The sequence below is a fragment of the Ascaphus truei genome, chromosome 7 (genome assembly GCF_040206685.1).
Source record: "Ascaphus truei isolate aAscTru1 chromosome 7, aAscTru1.hap1, whole genome shotgun sequence".
Lineage (NCBI taxonomy): Eukaryota > Metazoa > Chordata > Amphibia > Anura > Ascaphidae > Ascaphus > Ascaphus truei.
This window is the reverse complement of record NC_134489.1, coordinates 56,095,209-56,112,213: the sequence shown is the minus strand read 5'-3', so window position 1 is coordinate 56,112,213 and position 17,005 is coordinate 56,095,209. Positions and strand designations below refer to the sequence as shown.

At 49.6% G+C, this 17,005-nt stretch overlaps 1 protein-coding gene across 1 annotated transcript; it reads right to left on the bottom strand.

Moving 5' to 3' along the window:
* Positions 1–3,544: 3,544 nt before the first annotated feature.
* LOC142499324 (gamma-crystallin-3-like) lies at positions 3,545–7,667 on the bottom strand. Its single transcript, XM_075608491.1, has 3 exons — positions 7,632–7,667; positions 7,064–7,306; positions 3,545–3,864 (listed from the first exon to the last, which is right to left on the bottom strand). Exons 1-3 carry the CDS (start codon positions 7,638–7,640, stop codon positions 3,589–3,591), a joined length of 528 nt encoding a protein of 175 aa, XP_075464606.1. The 5' UTR covers positions 7,641–7,667; the 3' UTR covers positions 3,545–3,588.
* Positions 7,668–17,005: the final 9,338 nt, after the last annotated feature.

The window sequence follows — 17,005 nt, the reverse complement described above, 5'->3', positions numbered from 1 at the left end:
CAGGGCAATAAGGAAGGAGTGTGTTTTAGGAGTGATCTTCGAGCTGATTTCTGCCTTTATGACTCACAACTTTGAAACACAGCTTGCACAGGTTCTCTCTCTTCTTGCTGTCCTGCTGGTCTTTTAGGCTCTGTGACCTTGGTGTTTTGTCTACTGGGCTCCTCTGGACAAGTCCTCCCTCACATAAATCTCCCTCTCACTTCACTCCACCCTGTCTCTATCTCCACAGTCAACGTTGCCATGATGCCCCAGCTCCTCAGAGTACAATGGGCGTATTGCTTTATTCTGCTCTCAGCCAGTCATTGTGTTTCTTCACCGTGATCTTTTGGAGCCACCACAGCCGCCGTAGGATATTGACGGAGTCCCAGGGCCAATTAGCACGACATAAAGAACGCAGAAGGAAATAATCCCATGAGCTGCGAAACCAGGCGACTCGCCGTCCATGCTGCTATTTTGCTCCGATTCAGGCCGCTGATGTTATTTTATATGTAAGTACAGAGTGCTGTACACTACTTTTATGCAAATATATCTTTTTTTACACATATATTCTCTTTGTGTACTGAAATCCATATGAGGGGACGTACCACATCCTAAGAACGGATCATTGTTCTGATTCCACTAATGGGTAGATGCTCCCCCCTATAAACGCCAGTTTCAAGGCATCCAGTGACTGTGATAGACATAGACCATTCATTTAAAGAAACCTTTATGTGTCTATGTAACAGGGACTTACCACTGTTTGAGGGAAACTGTCTCTAAATCCAGCAGCGTGCTGGTTATTTGCACACAGGCAATCAACCAGACTCCACCTGGATGATTAGGACTCTGAGAAAAGCTTGATGTGAGAAACTGGGGAGAGATTCCTTAGCTCAAATTTGGGCTGACATAAGGAGAAAGAGGACTGCAGAGATTTAATTAGCCCACAACTGGGCTGACCTGAGGAAAAGATGATGTCTTGATGCACACAGAAGAAGTGTATGCTGACAGCAAAATAAGGGGACAAGACCTCTATACCTGGACACAAAGAGTGCCATAGCACTCAAGGATGCTGACCAAGGAGAACAGAGAGGCCTTCCCCTACAGCAACAACAACAGAAACAGATAAGAGACATTATTGTTGACCATTAAATAACGCTTATCACGGTAAGACCAGCTTATTACACCTTTTAATTACCGGGATCATTGATTGAGCAAGCAGAGAGATAAAAATAAATTGCGTTTATTCACCTAATGAACGCACACAACAAAGTTACACAAAAATACAGTAAAAAGACACACTTACTTTGGAAAACTGGGATAACAAAACGAATCTTTCCTAATTGCAAACACACAGCAAAATATTCCAGGCCACTTTTCATTCCTCTGGCCTGGCTGTTGAATATTCCGGTCACTTATCCTCTGAGAAATGTAGACGATTTACTCAAGAGGTGGAACTTCTCCAGTGGGACTGAATCTCAGGTGAATCACACAAGTGGAGCAGGTTTTTCTTTTATGGTTTGTGTTTACATTGTTAAAGGAACAGGCAATAAAGCCTTATATTAATTTCACCCTAAAACGGTCTCCATGTGTATACAAAAAAAATATTAAAAAAATACAACACTAACCCTCCCTATATTCAAGTTGTATTTCTGTATCATTTTGCAACATTTAATAAAAATTTCATGTTAAAAAAAAAAAAAAAAAAAGTACAACTAAGGGCACTGTGGATTTTCTTATTCTTTTTGTTTAGTCAAAAACTGTGCGGCGTTTCGACCTGAGTTGGTCTTTTTCAAGTGGTAAGTGGCATGTAAACATTATCTGGGCCATGCGAGTAGTGCTACTGACCACTTACATAAATATCACTACTCTTCAAGACTTCTTTGATTATTGCAATATTGCACTATATGCATATTTGATCTTTTTCATGATCGAAGGAGCATCCTCATTGGGCGAGCAGCGTATAAGGTATTAATGAATTATATATTCCACAGATTTAGATCATTACATTTATTTAATTATTTACTATCTTTCACCAATTATTCACTCCAATATTTGATATTTATGACAAGAGAGCGCCTCTATATTCTTCTTCATAATATTTGTAATTAAAAGGAATTTTTTCTGATTTGAAGATGAAATATATTTTAAGTAAGTAAGCTTATTCTTATTGTATAGTTAGGCTTGTTTACTAATCTTGTTTATTATAATGTTAAAAGTGTGCATTAATGAAAGGCTGCTGTTTCATTTGTCAAAATTCTGGTTCATAATTGTCAGTAATGGCCAGAAATATTGGGATGTTACCAATCAAAGCTGTAGCAAGGCCCACACTGTTGAGCAGGAGTGTGGGGTTTTGAGGGCGACTGGTTGAGTGGGCGAGCAGAGAGGACAGTAGGGATCTGTTAAGGAGAGAGCTCTGGAGCTCTGGGTGTGGCTGCTGCAACTTCTTCTACGCTGTTGTTGTGTATTCATTATGGGTATGTTGTTGTAGACAGCGCATGCACTAGTTCTGGGTTCAATGGATTTAAAGGGACTGCAACTGTATATAGATGTATATTATATGTTAAGTTATGCATGTTATATTGTTATATTGTTGTATATTGTAATTAAGGTATAAAAATCAGATTGTATTGTAATTAAGGCATAAATATTAGATTGTATATTGTTTACTGCCCAATTAAACAAATGTAAATACAGCTCAACCCCGTTATAGCGTGTTCCTCCGGGGCCACCCGATCCGACCGAGCTATAACCGGGGTCGCGCAAATTTAAAAAAAAATTGCCGCTGCGTGCACAATCAGGAGGAGGGGGTAGGAGGGAGGAGGGTGGAAGAAGTGGAGTGAGGTGCCAGCAGCCCTACACGTCCCCTAGCAGCCACCATACTTCTCCCAGCATTCCCCGCACTCCCCTCAGCAACTCTGCACACTCCAACCACCGATCCCCTCACCATCCAACCACCGATCTCCGCACCAATCCCCCAGCCTCGCACCGATCCCCCCCAGCCTTGCATCGATCCTCGCACCAATCCCCCAGCCACGCACCGATCCCCCCACAGCCTCGCAGCGATCCCCGCACCAATGCCCCAGCCTCGCACCGATCCCCCCCAGCCTCGCACCAATCCCCACACCGATCCCCCCCCCAGCCTTGCGCCGAACCCCGCACCAATCACCCAGCCTCGCACTGACCCCCCCCCCCAGCCTGGAATGGATCCCTGTCAGCAGCCCCACGATGCCCCAGCAGCTGGAACCAAAGGTAGGGGGGGGAGGGGCTGGGAATGTGTGCTGTGTGTGCAGTGTGCTGTGAGTGTGAGTGTACGCAGTGTGCAGTGAGTGTGTGCAGTGTGCTGTGAGTGTGTCTAGTGTGTGCAGTGTTCTGTGAGTGTATGCAGTGTGCTGTGAGTGTGTACAGTGAGAGTCTGAGGTTTTTTTTTCATTCGGGTTCTACGCTCAAACCGCGTTATAAGCGGATCTGCGTTGTAGACACGCACAAGTGTTCTTTATCATTGTTTATGCCATGCTCACACATTTTGTACGCTCAGCACAACAAATAAGAAAAACATAAATAACGCTTCTGTCATTTCAATGAGTTTAATGAGGAAGTCATAAGCAGTGTTTAATGGAGATGCTGGACACGTCTGAAGGAGCCAACTCTGGAGTTCATGGCACCCCAGTCGGTGTATCGCTTGTACTCTCCAGGTTTCAGATAGTACTGACGTCCCTTGTAGTTGGGTTCCTCATAGAACACCCAGTGACCATCAAGCACATTGCAGGAGTGAATGTCGTGGTAACGGAATTTCTCATGGATACTGGGACAGTCTTCAGTGAACTCCATCATCTGGCCTCTAAAGTCTTCCTTCTCATAAACCTTGATTATGAAAGGGCCACGGTGCTTTGAAAGTAAGCAAAAGTAAACCACTTTAACTAATGTATAATTAATTCAGGTCTAAAATGTAATAATAACTGTTATATGACAACACTGTTAGAAAATCACATGGTTTCTAAACCTTGAACTAGTTTTCAATTGTTCATTCTCTAATTTGAATTGGAAAAAATTGGTGCATTGTTCTAACTGTGTAAGGCCTCCAACTTTATAGTGACTTGAATTTGAAATATGACTTTTAGAATATTATGTTGCTAAATGATTCTGGGGAGATACGCAGAGCAGTGTATCTCATGTGGCTGCTAAAACTGTACATTGTTAGGAGTGTAGAATTACAGCAGGGCTGCACAACACGCGGCCCGCGGGCCGCATGCGGCCCGCCTGGCCTCTCTGTGTGGCCCTCAATGAAATTTAAAAAAAAAAAAAAACTTTGAAAAAAATTTTTTGAAAAAAAAAAAAAACTTTGAAAAAAAAAATGGCGCCGATTCCCTGCGGTCCCGGCGCGGCCCGCTCCAGCCCACCCCCCCTTCCCTGCTCCCAACATGGGGCGGAAGCATGGCCCCACGTTGGAAATATGCAGAGGCAGCTGAGCCGCGGCCCAGGATTGGATGGGAGGCGGGGCTAGCAGCAGTCACGCAGGGGTGGTTGCCGCCACGCTCTCCCGCGCTTTTGCACACCAGCCAGCGCAGCACCTGGAGCTTCTGTCTGTTTCATTACCTCACCCGTGGCCGCATAAGGTAGGGACCCGTGGGACCAGGGAGATGCGGGGGAGAGAGGGGGCAAAGAAGCTTGGGGGGGGGGGCGAGGGAGATTGGGGGTGGGGGGCGAGGGAGATTGGGGGTGGGGGGCGAGGGAGATTGGGGGTGGGGGGCGAGGGAGATTGGGGGTGGGGGCCGCCACGTGCCCTCCCGCTGTAACTCCCCATCCGGCACCCAGACTCTCCCTCTGGCCCTCCCTCCTGCACCCCGGCAGTGTGGTCACATAGGCAGGGAGTGGGACCCGTGGGACCAGGGAGAGATGGAGATGCGGGGGAGAGAGGGAGATTGGGGGGGCAAAGAAGCTTGGGGGGGCGAGGGAGATTGAGAGATGGGAGATGCAGGGGGGGGGGAGAGATGGGAGATGCAGTGGGGGGGAGAGATGGGAGACTCAGAGGGGGGAGAGATGGGAGACTCAGAGGGGGGAGAGATGGGAGATTCAGAGGGGGGAGAGATGGGAGATTCAGAGGGGGGAGAGATGGGAGATGCAGGGGGGGAGAGATGGGAGATGCAGAGGGGGGGGGGAGATGGGAGATGCCGGGGGGGGGGAGAGATGGGAGATGCATGGGGGGGGGAGAGATGGGAGATGCAGGGGGGGGGAGAGATGGGAGATGCAGAGGGGGGGGGAGAGATGGGAGATTCAGAGGGGGGGAGAGATGGGAGATGCAGGGGGGGGGAATGAGATGGGAGATGCAGGGGGGGGAGTGAGATGGGAGATGCAGGGGGGGGAGAGATGGGAGATTCAGAGGGGGGGGGAGATGGGAGATTCAGAGGGGGGGGGGGAGATGGGAGATGCAGGGGGGGGGGGAGAGATGGGAGATGCAGGGGGGGGGAGAGATGGGAGATGCAGGGGGGGGAGTGAGATGGGAGATGCCGGGGGGGAGAGATGGGAGATGCAGGGGGGGGGAGAAATGGGAGATGCAGGGGGGGGGGGGGGAGAGATGGGAGATGCAGGGGGGGGAGAGATGGGAGATGAAGAGGGGGGGAGAGATGGGAGATGCAGGGGGGGGGGGAGTGAGATGGGAGATGCAGGGGGGAGAGATGGGAGATGCAGAGGGGGGGAGAGATGGGAGATGCAGAGGGGGGGAGAGATGGGAGATGCAGAGGGGGGGAGGGATGGGAGATGCAGGGGGGGGAGTGAGATGGGAGATGCAGAGGGGGGGGAGATGGGAGATTCAGAGGGGGGGGGAGATGGGAGATGCAGGGGGGGGAGAGATGGGAGATGAAGAGGGGGGAGAGATGGGAGATGCAGGGGGGGGGGAGTGAGATGGGAGATGCCGGGGGGGAGAGATGGGGAGAGATGGGAGATGCAGGGGGGGAGAGATGGGAGATGCAGGGGGGGAGAGATGGGAGATGAAGAGGGGGGGGGGAGATGGGAGATGCAGGGGGGGGGAGTGAGATGGGAGATGCAGGGGGGGAGAGATGGGAGATGCAGGGGGGGAGAGATGGGAGATGCAGGGGGGGAGAGATGGGAGATGCAGGGGGGGAGAGATGGGAGATGCAGGGGGGGGGGGAGAGATGGGAGATGCAGGGGGGGGGGAGAGATGGGAGATGCAGGGGGGGAGTGAGATGGGAGATGCAGGGGGGGAGAGTGATGTGAGGTGCAGGGGGGGAGAGTGATGTGAGGTGCAAGGGGGAGAGGAATGTGAGGTGCAGGGGGGGGAGAGTGATGTGAGGTGCAAGGGGGGAGAGGGATGTGAGGTGCAGGGGGGGGAGAGTGTTGAGACGTGCAGGAGGGGAGAGTGATGGGAGGTGCAGGGGGGGGAGAGTGATGAGATGTGCAGGGGGGAGAGTGATGGGTGGTGCAGGGGGGGGAGAGTGATGGGAGGTGCAGGGGGGGGAGTGGTGGGAGATGCAGGGGGGGAGAGTGATGGGAGGTGCAGGATGATGATGAGGTGCTGGAGGAGAGGATGATGATGATGATGATTTTACCCGTGCGGCCCAATTTTTTTTTCCTTGGAGCAGTTCGGCCCTCCGCACTTTACGAGTTGTGCAGGCCTGAATTACAGTAACATCTTTTACTGGGTGGCTAAATGTAAACTATATTGATGGAGAATTTATGTAGGAGGATACTTTTCTATAAGGCGCTACCCTTACATTAAATTTTTTTTGCAATGAACTAAAAATACACAATAACCTTGTAGCAGTGAGATTTAAAAATAAAATGTAAATACCTTTTCTATTTAAATATAGAAATAAAACACAAGAACAATTAACAGAAAGATGGATTAACCCATGAATATTTGTACTAATCGGAAATACATTTTTTTATATTGGAAAATGTACATTTAGATACATTAACTTGGTTAAACATGAAATAAATTACAAAACATATATTGAAATATACAGCTCTTTTGAATGAAGAGCTTTGAATGAATAATAACTGGTAAATACAATCAAGCTATTCCAAGCACCCACTGTAGATTAAAATAGACAAATAACATCAAACCTACTTGGGTAGTCAAATGACAGGATCTGATGGAGTCATTGAATCCCATCCATTGCTGGAAATCAGGGTATTCTCCCCTCCTAAGGTAGTACTGGTGTCCCTTGTAGTTGGAGTGTTCATAGAGTATCCAGTTTCCATTTTCCACTCGGATGGAATTGCAACGACTGAAATATGAGGACATATCTGAGCAGTCAGAGCTGCACTCATAGGAGCGGCCCTGGAAGTTTCGGTCTTCATAGAAGATGATCTGCAGGAAGATAAAATAATTAGTAATTCCTTTTAATTAATGGGGTTTAGTGTCACAAATTTCTTTGTAATCTGAGACACAATCCTACCAAGAGAAATTATTTCCTGTGGGAAGTTTAAAAAATATATGGACATCTATTCTATTAGTCATCTCATAGTGAGATACTGTATATTGTAATATAATACAGTATATATCCAGTCCAAAGAATCTGATCTTTAATATTTTGTGATATATCATGACAACCTAATTCCACTATAGCATATGGGGCAAGTTACATGTACATTATGTATCTGACCCTGGACAATATTCCCATTACATCTCTTACCTCTCCCATTGTGGATGGAGTGTTGTTGCAAGAGCATAGGGCTGTTAAGTGAAAGCAAAATGTGCTCTTTATACCTTTCCCTTTGCTGACATCTGCAGTTGTTGAAAGAATCAGTTTATTCTGTCTAGTAAGGTGAATGTATAGCTTTTTTCACTATTAGTTGTGAGGTTAGTTTCTCTTTGTTTGCTGCAATTGTTAATGTATGCTTATGTAACGGTCTTTCTGGCCCGGCCTGACCCACCCAATCTCACATTGGCCCCTGTGGTCTAACCGGTCCCCATTACAGTGTGGTAGTGTCTGGTGGTGCACCTGTTGGCTACAGGACTCCTGAGTCTCCCGCATGATGGTGTGTGGGGAGGACCCGTCCAGACAGGCAGCTGAGGTAGTGTGCTGAGTCTCACCTAGTTCCAGTGCAGCGCCTCCACCTCATCAGGGTCCCTGCGTCCGCAAGGGGATGATCCTGTTGAGGAACTCCTCCGTGGTGCAACCTCCTGTGTAATCATTTGACTCTCACACACAGGGGTCTTTCTGATTAGCTCCATCTTTATTGTCACGGTGGGCATAGCTGCCCTCCACAATGGGGTATCTTAGCCAGTCATCGTGCCCGTGCTTCCCTTTGAAAGGTATGACTCCTTGATCAGAGATTCACTACTCTGTGTCCAGGTCCTGGACACAGACTCCTATATCAGCTACTATAACATAGTCATTCACTAGTATCTGAACTATGCAAACACCTTGCAGGAACTTGAACTCCTTCCTCAACTGTACTAGCCTTGAACTAACTTTTTGACACAGTGCTGTGCCTTATGTAACTTCTGAGGATGACACACCTCTGACATCACTAACCATGGAGTCAGAGCATATGACCAGTCCCATCCATACACAGGGCACCCCACCAGGGTGTGAGGGAAAACCTCCATGATTACTGCTGGCATGCCCACACTTACCAGGCCTTGCTGCCAGCAGGAGAGATGACTGTAGGCATTTTACATGACCGCTACATTCTCCCCCTGGTGAATCCCATCGTCCTCGCTGGGACCTAAATTTGTATACCTCTTTCCAGGAAGCACTGTAACGGAAAACATAATTAACATCACACAAATTTTCTCATAATGCAGTACACATGAATACAGTCATCCGCCAAGCCCGCCCCGACCAGCAGCCACGGACCCGCGTAATGCGCAGTACCACCTAAAAATAGTGATAGGGGTCCGGTTTCTTTACTTCCCTACCCCCCATATCTAGAACGGTAACAGAATAATGTCGTGGTAATCCCCTCTCGGGCCTATATGTTACCTTGTGTTTGTGGATATTTCTACCAATGGCCCATATGCGGATCAAATGCTCTATCCGTTCCTCGGCCTTCTTCCCCACCACATCACTCCCCTTACTGACTAAGTGCATCTCAATATTTTCCCGGAGCCACCTATCCCTGTTCTCCTCTATTTCGTCCATTAATGGCTCAGGAACATACGGGTACTCCAACCCGTGGGATGACTTGTAACGAGCCACTATGGCCCGTTCGGCCCTACTGATCCTAGTCAGATCAGCCTTACCTGCCCTCCCAGGTAGCACCCATGATAGGGGTTCGTCAGGATCCACGGGGTCTGACAAGATGCTGGGACCCATAGGTTCTATTTCCCTATGCTCTATTTGAAGCCAGCGCTCCTGCAACTCCCTGTCCCTCTGTTCTGGGGTAAACTCTCCCACCGCCCACCAATAGTCCACTACATCCTCTCGCCGGATGAGGAACCGAGTGCGGTCCATCCAGGCCGAGTACCCTTCAAATAGTGGGGCCCACCAACGGTTCTCCCGGAATTTCTTTGACCTCCCTGTCATCGTCCATGGAAAATACCCCTGATGACCGCTCAGATCGCGGTACCGACCACCTAGACGATCCCGGGGCCTTTTTTACCGGCGCTGGAACTGCAGGGGGCAACCACCGGCCTACCGCAGCCACTCTCAATTCTCCCCCTCCCCTGGAGATACCTTCCGTAGCGCCACTGCGCTGTCTTTCCCCAGTCCGTCTCCCCTCCTCTTCTGAGGGAATGTCCACTGATTCCAGGCTAGGCGGGGAACCCGGGGACCGTGTGACAGGGGTAGGGGCTTTAGCTAGGGCAGGGGGTTGGGCATACGGACGGGGTAGCGATTGCCACGGGGCTGCGACCCGTTCCTGGCTGTCCGTAGATATTTCAAAGGATGATACTTCACCCTCCTCAGTCCTCAGATCGCCCGTCCAGCTTCTGAGCCGTTGAGGTGATTGGGGACCTCCCCCCAATCGCCGAAGCGTCGCTGCATCTTCTCCATGGGTTCCGCCGTCACCACCGGAAACGATGTCTTCCCCGGAACCGGAAGCGTCACCATCTTGCGTGGGACCCCCATGCGGGATTTCTTCTTCCACAACGACATCCGGTTGCTCCGCCGTCGCCGCCGGAAGTGATGCCGCCACTCCACGTGCGCTCGGGGCCTGGCGCGGCCCTTCCAGCGCTTCGCCGTCTGCTGCAACCAAGTAAGTAATAGGGCTGCTTGGCTTACCCATCCGCAGGGGTATAGGCGTCTCTCTCCCGTCTCCTAGATCAGGTCCTGGGATGGCGGGACTCCGTCTGTCGGCTCGCCGATCTGCGGGGGACGCTCTGTTCTCAAGGCCACCACTCACCCCACGGGGTGTCGTCCTTCCGGTCTGCCTTTTTGGCTCCGCTTTTAACACCGCCAGCTCACGGAGGTCCTCGTCCGAGTAATCCCCTTTCCCTGACTTAGGGGTCTCCGAGCGGAGTGAAAGTCTCTTTTCCCCGATTGCGGGGAGTGATTCAACCGCCTCGATCGCCACTGACCCAGCCGACTTGACCGGCTCCAGTCCCTTGTCTCCTGGACTCGCGCGGTTGATCCATAGCGCGCCCGGGGACTCGGCGGAGCGCCTTGCCATGTCCACCGGGGGGTCAGCAGGCTGAATTGGAATAAATGTGGGCATAGGCCACAGGTATAAAGTCCCGCAATGAGGGCAACGTGCCGCCGTGTTGACCATGCCTCCGGGCAGCCCACATTGTAGGCAGAGCCCGACCACCGTTTCGGTGTTGGCCACCCTCACTACTAGCAACCCGCCGGGTACTGAGTAGGGCTGGGTGGAGACCATCGTGCCCACAGTGGAGGAGCAGGCCATTCTTTGTACAGGAGCCACTTCCTGTACAGGTCTCTTCTTCTCAGTGGTTCCTCGCAACTGACTGGTGGAAGTTGCTGGATCCGCCACTCCCTGCTTCGGCTCCTCTTTTCTCTGACAGAGCTGGAACCCGCCCCCAGGGGTTGCAATTATGGGCGGGTCCCACAGGGGAATATCATGCCCCTTATTTAAGGCCGCACCTCTCTCAGTCCTGGTGGGCGCGGTTAGCGTTTTCGCGCCAATTTCCCCACAAGGGTGGGGGTCTTTTCCCGCGGCTAGTTCCCGCCTTCTCCTGGCAGCCGCCCTCTGTGCAAGATAACCATCCTTTTTGCACGGCTCTTCCACGGCCGGAACTACTTTTTGTAGTGGCGCCGTCTGGATATCAGTCCCTGGGCCCAGTGGGTGCATTCCCACAGGCCATAGTTGAAAGTCACTCCCCCTGGTAGAAATCAGGGGAGGGTCCCATAGACTAAGCGGTTGACTCAGCACAGGGGCTGAGTGAGTCACTGTCCATGCAGGCGCAGCCATAGCTTTCGCGCCATGCCCCCCATCAGGGCGGGGCTCTGCTGTTCGCGCCATTCCCGGACAGCTTTTTGCAAGTCCTGCACCAGCCACATTTTCTGTGACTGTCCCATGCGGTGTCCCTAGCAAGCGGGAACCGCCATTTTGGTTGGCTTTTAAGCCCAAAAAGTCAGTTTGTTTGCTCTCCTCACGGGGTTCTCCCCCAATTATTACAATTTCCTCACACTCTTCAAGGGTGGCCCCTCGCTGTCCCAAACAGGATAAAAACGGGGCAGCCACAGCCTTCGCTCCGCTCCAGAGCAGACTGGTTAACGATAGCTCGGCGACTGTTTGCTCTTCAGTGGGGTGCACGCCACGGGTGCCCTCCCCATCAGCCTCTGGTCGCCATTTTGGGTTCTCCGCACCACGCGGATCCTCCATTCTTTGGGTTGTCTCACTCTCGTACCAATTATCGTACATGGTGCTCCACTCTGCAGGGCAGCCACAACACCGGTACAATAAAGATTAGCTTCAGATGCACCACCACATGTGTACCTTATCTAGGTGTGACTCAGTGTTGCACTACCTCAGGCTAGGCTCACTCTCTCAGTGTCTGCTGTGACTCCTTCCTCCCAGTCTGTGCTCCCTACGGTGAGTGTCTGGAATGGGCTAGGTACTCTGGCTCTGCCATGCAGTACTTGGGGCGTCTACCTCTCTTGGTCAGCCTAGCGCAGACCCTCTCCAGGATTCCTGACCAAGTTAACAGGCTATCCCTTCTGGCATCCTACCAACTAGCACTGCCTCAAGGTGACTCGGTCAGCTATAGCCCGGCTCCAAACCCCTCACTCCTTTCAGGCCCCTAGGTTGTCCCTGCGAACTGACAATATCCCGTCAGCCCCCTGACCACCCCTAGGTCCGTCCCTACGCAGCACAGAGTGGCAGCAGACTCTCTCCCTGTTTCCCAGTGTGCCTAGCTAGAGCCTGTCCTGATGACAGATCTGATCTCAGCAGCTCGCCTCCAAATGTAACGGTCTTTCTGGCCCGGCCTGACCCACCCAATCTCACATTGGCCCCTGTGGTCTAACCGGTCCCCATTACAGTGTGGGAGTGTCTGGTGGTGCACCTGTTGGCTACAGGACTCCTGAGTCTCCCGCATGATGGTGTGTGGGGAGGACCCGTCCAGACAGGCAGCTGAGGTAGTGTGCTGAGTCTCACCTAGTTCCAGTGCAGCGCCTCCACCTCATCAGGGTCCCTGCGTCCGCAAGGGGATGATCCTGTTGAGGAACTCCTCTGTGGTGCAACCTCCTGTGTAATCATTTGACTCTCACACACAGGGGTCTTTCTGATTAGCTCCATCTTTATTGTCACGGTGGGCATAGCTGCCCTCCACAATGGGGTATCTTAGCCAGTCATCGTGCCCGTGCTTCCCTTTGAAAGGTATGACTCCTTGATCAGAGATTCACTACTCTGTGTCCAGGTCCCTGGACACAGACTCCTATATCAGCTACTATAACATAGTCATTCACTAGTATCTGAACTATGCAAACACCTTGCAGGAACTTGAACTCCTTCCTCAACTGTACTAGCCTTGAACTAACTTTTTGACACAGTGCTGTGCCTTATGTAACTTCTGAGGCTGACACACATCTGACATCACTAACCATGGAGTCAGAGCATGTGACCAGTCCCATCCATACACAGGGCACCCCACCAGGGTGTGAGGGAAAACCTCCATGATTACTGCTGGCATGCCCACACTTACCAGGCCTTGCTGCCAGCAGGAGAGATGACTGTAGGCATTTTACATGACCGCTACATTTACTAAGAGCAACATTTAGAACTTTACATAAAAGGTATTCAATGCCTTTATTTGACTACCGACCATGAGGATGTGGTCAGTATTACAAAGGAGTAATGTGCTACCAATGTGCTTGTAAATCTTTGAATTCTGTTCAGGAAACTGCTGCCTAGGGAAGTAGCCTATACCACAGTAAAAAAAGAAATGTCTTGCCACAGTGTGGGCCCTGCAGAAGCTGCAGTCTTACCTGTATGGACGTAGTTTCATAGTAAACTACCTCACTACCTTGAGAAAGGTCCCACTGGGGGACCGAAACGTCGGTTTATGTGTCTTTTTCAATACAAAAACTTGTGATCAAACTTACCAGAGTGCTGTCTCCTGATCTCGTGCTTCAAACGGTATCGTATGGTTTTTTATATTTATATACTGTATATATATAAATGAAACAAGGCAGCAGGCACTCTGTAAACAATGAAACACTGATGCTTATCCCATATGCAATATTGAAACAGCAGATATTACCAGATCTTCATCCGGAAAGAAGAGGCAGCACACAGCCAAGTTGAAATGACAATATATTGAGGTAACAAAAACCAAGGCACTACATCCGATGTTTCGGTCAGCTACATGTGACCTTTCTCAGGGATGTGCATTGAAAGAGTGCTAGTGAACAAACATATATACCCAAACCAATCAACATAATTAAACTCATCCATGTGTATCCAATTGCAAACATGCAAACTCAAACAGGTGGTGTTGGTGACACGCAATCACTTCGTGGAGCGCACTGCCATCTTGCAGCATCATCTGCACTGCTGCACACATACAGGCACTGTGACTCATCTTTGCCTGTATCCGCGCCAACCTCCGTGACGTCACACTATGCGCCGTATTCGCGCATGTGCAGTGTGAACCGAAGCCTCATATAGCTTATATATGTAAACACATAGTAGTGTGTGCGCAACAGCGACGCTCACAGGTGCCTGGATATACTGCACAGTACAGATTATACAAATGCTGCAATATATCTGCCCATTACATCTATAGGCAAATCATTTGTCTCTAAAGACCTATAAAAATACAACCCCATACATAAGGGCCCATCAAAGAACCTAGGGGAATTAAATGTAAAACTAATGAGGCATGTGCATAAGATATACTGCTGCGGCCAAGTTTATTCGAGCATTTGCCCGTTCTTGGCCGCAGCAGTAGCCTGGCGCGGGCCCGAGGGTGACGGGCGCGCGGCGAAGCAGCGGAAGAGCGCCCTCCGATCGGGGCGCTCTCCCTACCGCTGCCGGGTCCGCCGGGTCCCCCGGAACCCCCTGCCGCCGTCCCGCGATCGCGGGACACCAGGGCTCCCTCGGGGAGCCCTGGACGCGCGTGCAGGGGGCGCAGGCTCCCAAAGACGCGTGACCGTGCTTCTATGACGCGCGGCACGCCGAGGGGCGGCCACTAGCAAGCCGGGAAATCTCCCGGCTTGCGGTACCGGCCACACTTTAATAAAGTGTGTCGGTAGTGTATGTGTCACCAAACATCACCAACATATAAACATCTAATACCACCCACTGTAAAGTGAAAAATAGTGATGAAATATAACCAAGACAAAGCCAAGGAGACAAACTGTATACAAATCAACTGTACATCCAATAGTAGTCAAAAAGACTATGTTAAAGTCAAAAATAGAAACATTTCAAAAAGTCCAAAAGCTTTTTTTGAACAATTGTCACAAAAAGCATCCCATTTGAGATCCTCGTTTAGCCCATATGGGGCAACGGTTTTTAACTCAAAAATCAGTCTCGCCTTTTGCTGTAGCAAAAGCTTGTTTCTGTCACCACCCCGTGTTGATGCCTGTACTTGAAAAATTGGCATACAATGGAATGTTGCCAGCGAGTGTCCCATGTCCCTGAAGTGTTTAGCAACCGGCAGACATTTAAAATCATGATCATCCGTAGCCAAAAGCGCTTTCCTAATTGTGGACCGGTGGATGGCGATACGCTCCTTCAACATCCTAACTGTTTTGCCAATATACAGTAGTAAAGGCCACATGGGCATCTGATCAAATAAACTATAAATTTTGACTCACAGTTAAGGTGATGTCGAATTTTAATACGTACACCACTATGTGGATGACAATATGTTGACCCAATCTGCATATACTGACAAATAGTGCAGCCCCGGCATTTATATGATCCGGGCTGGATAGTTAACCATCTTGGGCTGAGCATATTTGTCAATAGGGTCTTGGTTTTTGTTACCTCAATATATTGTCATTTCAACTTGGCTGTGTGCTGTCTCTTCTTTCCGGATGAAGATCTTGTAATATCTGCTGTTTATATAAATATATATATATATGTTTAGGGTGGTAATCAGCCTAGCTACTCACCCAGTTAGAATAGGGCATATAGTGTGGGGTTGGGAGGGCGAGAGAGCGAGAGAGAGAGAGAGAGAGAGAGACAGACATGAGGAGACACTATTTATGAGAGTTGCTCTTGTGCAAGATGTATAGGTTGCAATAGATGGCTTCTCTATCTAATCCCCGTCAAGTCAGTAACTTGTAGTTCTTTTCTTACAACGTGTTCCACCCTTGTGGTGGTGACCTGTTAGTTCTGGCCTGAAGAAGACGACGATGATCATTTTTTTAAAATAAAGCTTACTTTTGGTAAAACCTACTGTAACCAATTTATTGTCATACTCGAAAGCTGCTGCTGAGGGTCAAGTACAACGAATTATTTTTTTAATTATCAGTTGCTAGTCTTTTCTCTGGGGTCCCACTCATTGTAAACCTTTTCCTTCTGCATCCATGGCCACGGCCATGATGATCACCACCACCATCCCAAACCCTTCCTTTACCAATATAACTAGATATCATTTTATTGAGTTATGTATTATTTGTATTTAGTAATGGTATCACTACATGTTTGACATGACATGTTTGACATGTTTGTATCTGTCCAAACTCTCCCGTCCACCCCCAAATGCACAAGTACATGGTGGGTGTTCCCTATTTATAGTCTCTTCCTTGACCATGTGAGAAAAAGCTGTTTTCACAGTGCATTAGAACTTTGGCAAAATGTTTGCCCATCTCTAGTCCTGAAAAATCTCCCTCTGTCCGGCCTACCCTCTGTCGTCTCTCTACCTGCCTCTCTATCTGTTATGGTGAGCGCCAGATACCACCACAGTTCATGTATCCATAAGGAAATTAGTGTAGCTAGGGGTTTAAATAGACACGTTATTAGGCAATCTGCCTTCTAATCAACCATTCTAACATTTAATTAGGCCTCTAATTAGGCAATATGGTATCTATTGAATGTATCTATGTGTAACGGATTTTCTGGACTGGCCTGACCCACCCAATCTCATATTGGCCCCTGTGGTCTAACCAGTCCCCATTACAGTGTGATGTCTGGTGGTGCACCTGTTGGCAACAGGACTCCTGAGTCTCCCGCATTATGTTGTGTGGGGATTTCCAACCCAGACAGGCAACTAAGGTAGTGTGCTGAGTCCTACCTAGATCCAGTGCAGAGCCTCCACCTCATCAGGATCCCAGCATGAGCTTGTGGATGGTCCTGGTGAGGAACTCCTCTGTGGTGCCCCTCCCGGTGTAATGACTCCACACTTACACACGAGAGTATCTTTAATCAGGAACATCTTTATTGACGGTTGTGGGCTAACTGCCCCTCACAGTGATCTTCTAGCCAAACATAATTATTCAGCTGTTTCCCTATGAAAGGTATATCTCTGTCTTTGATTTGGGGATTCCCTATCCCCGCAGGGATGTCTTTCCTGTGCCAGGTCCCTGGTCACAGTCTCATCACTTTGCAGTGTCTAACTACACCGACTACTGTTACTCCTGGCATAACATTGCAGAACCGAAAAACCTTAACTTTTTATCAGTGCTGTGCCTTATATCGTCAGGGGGCG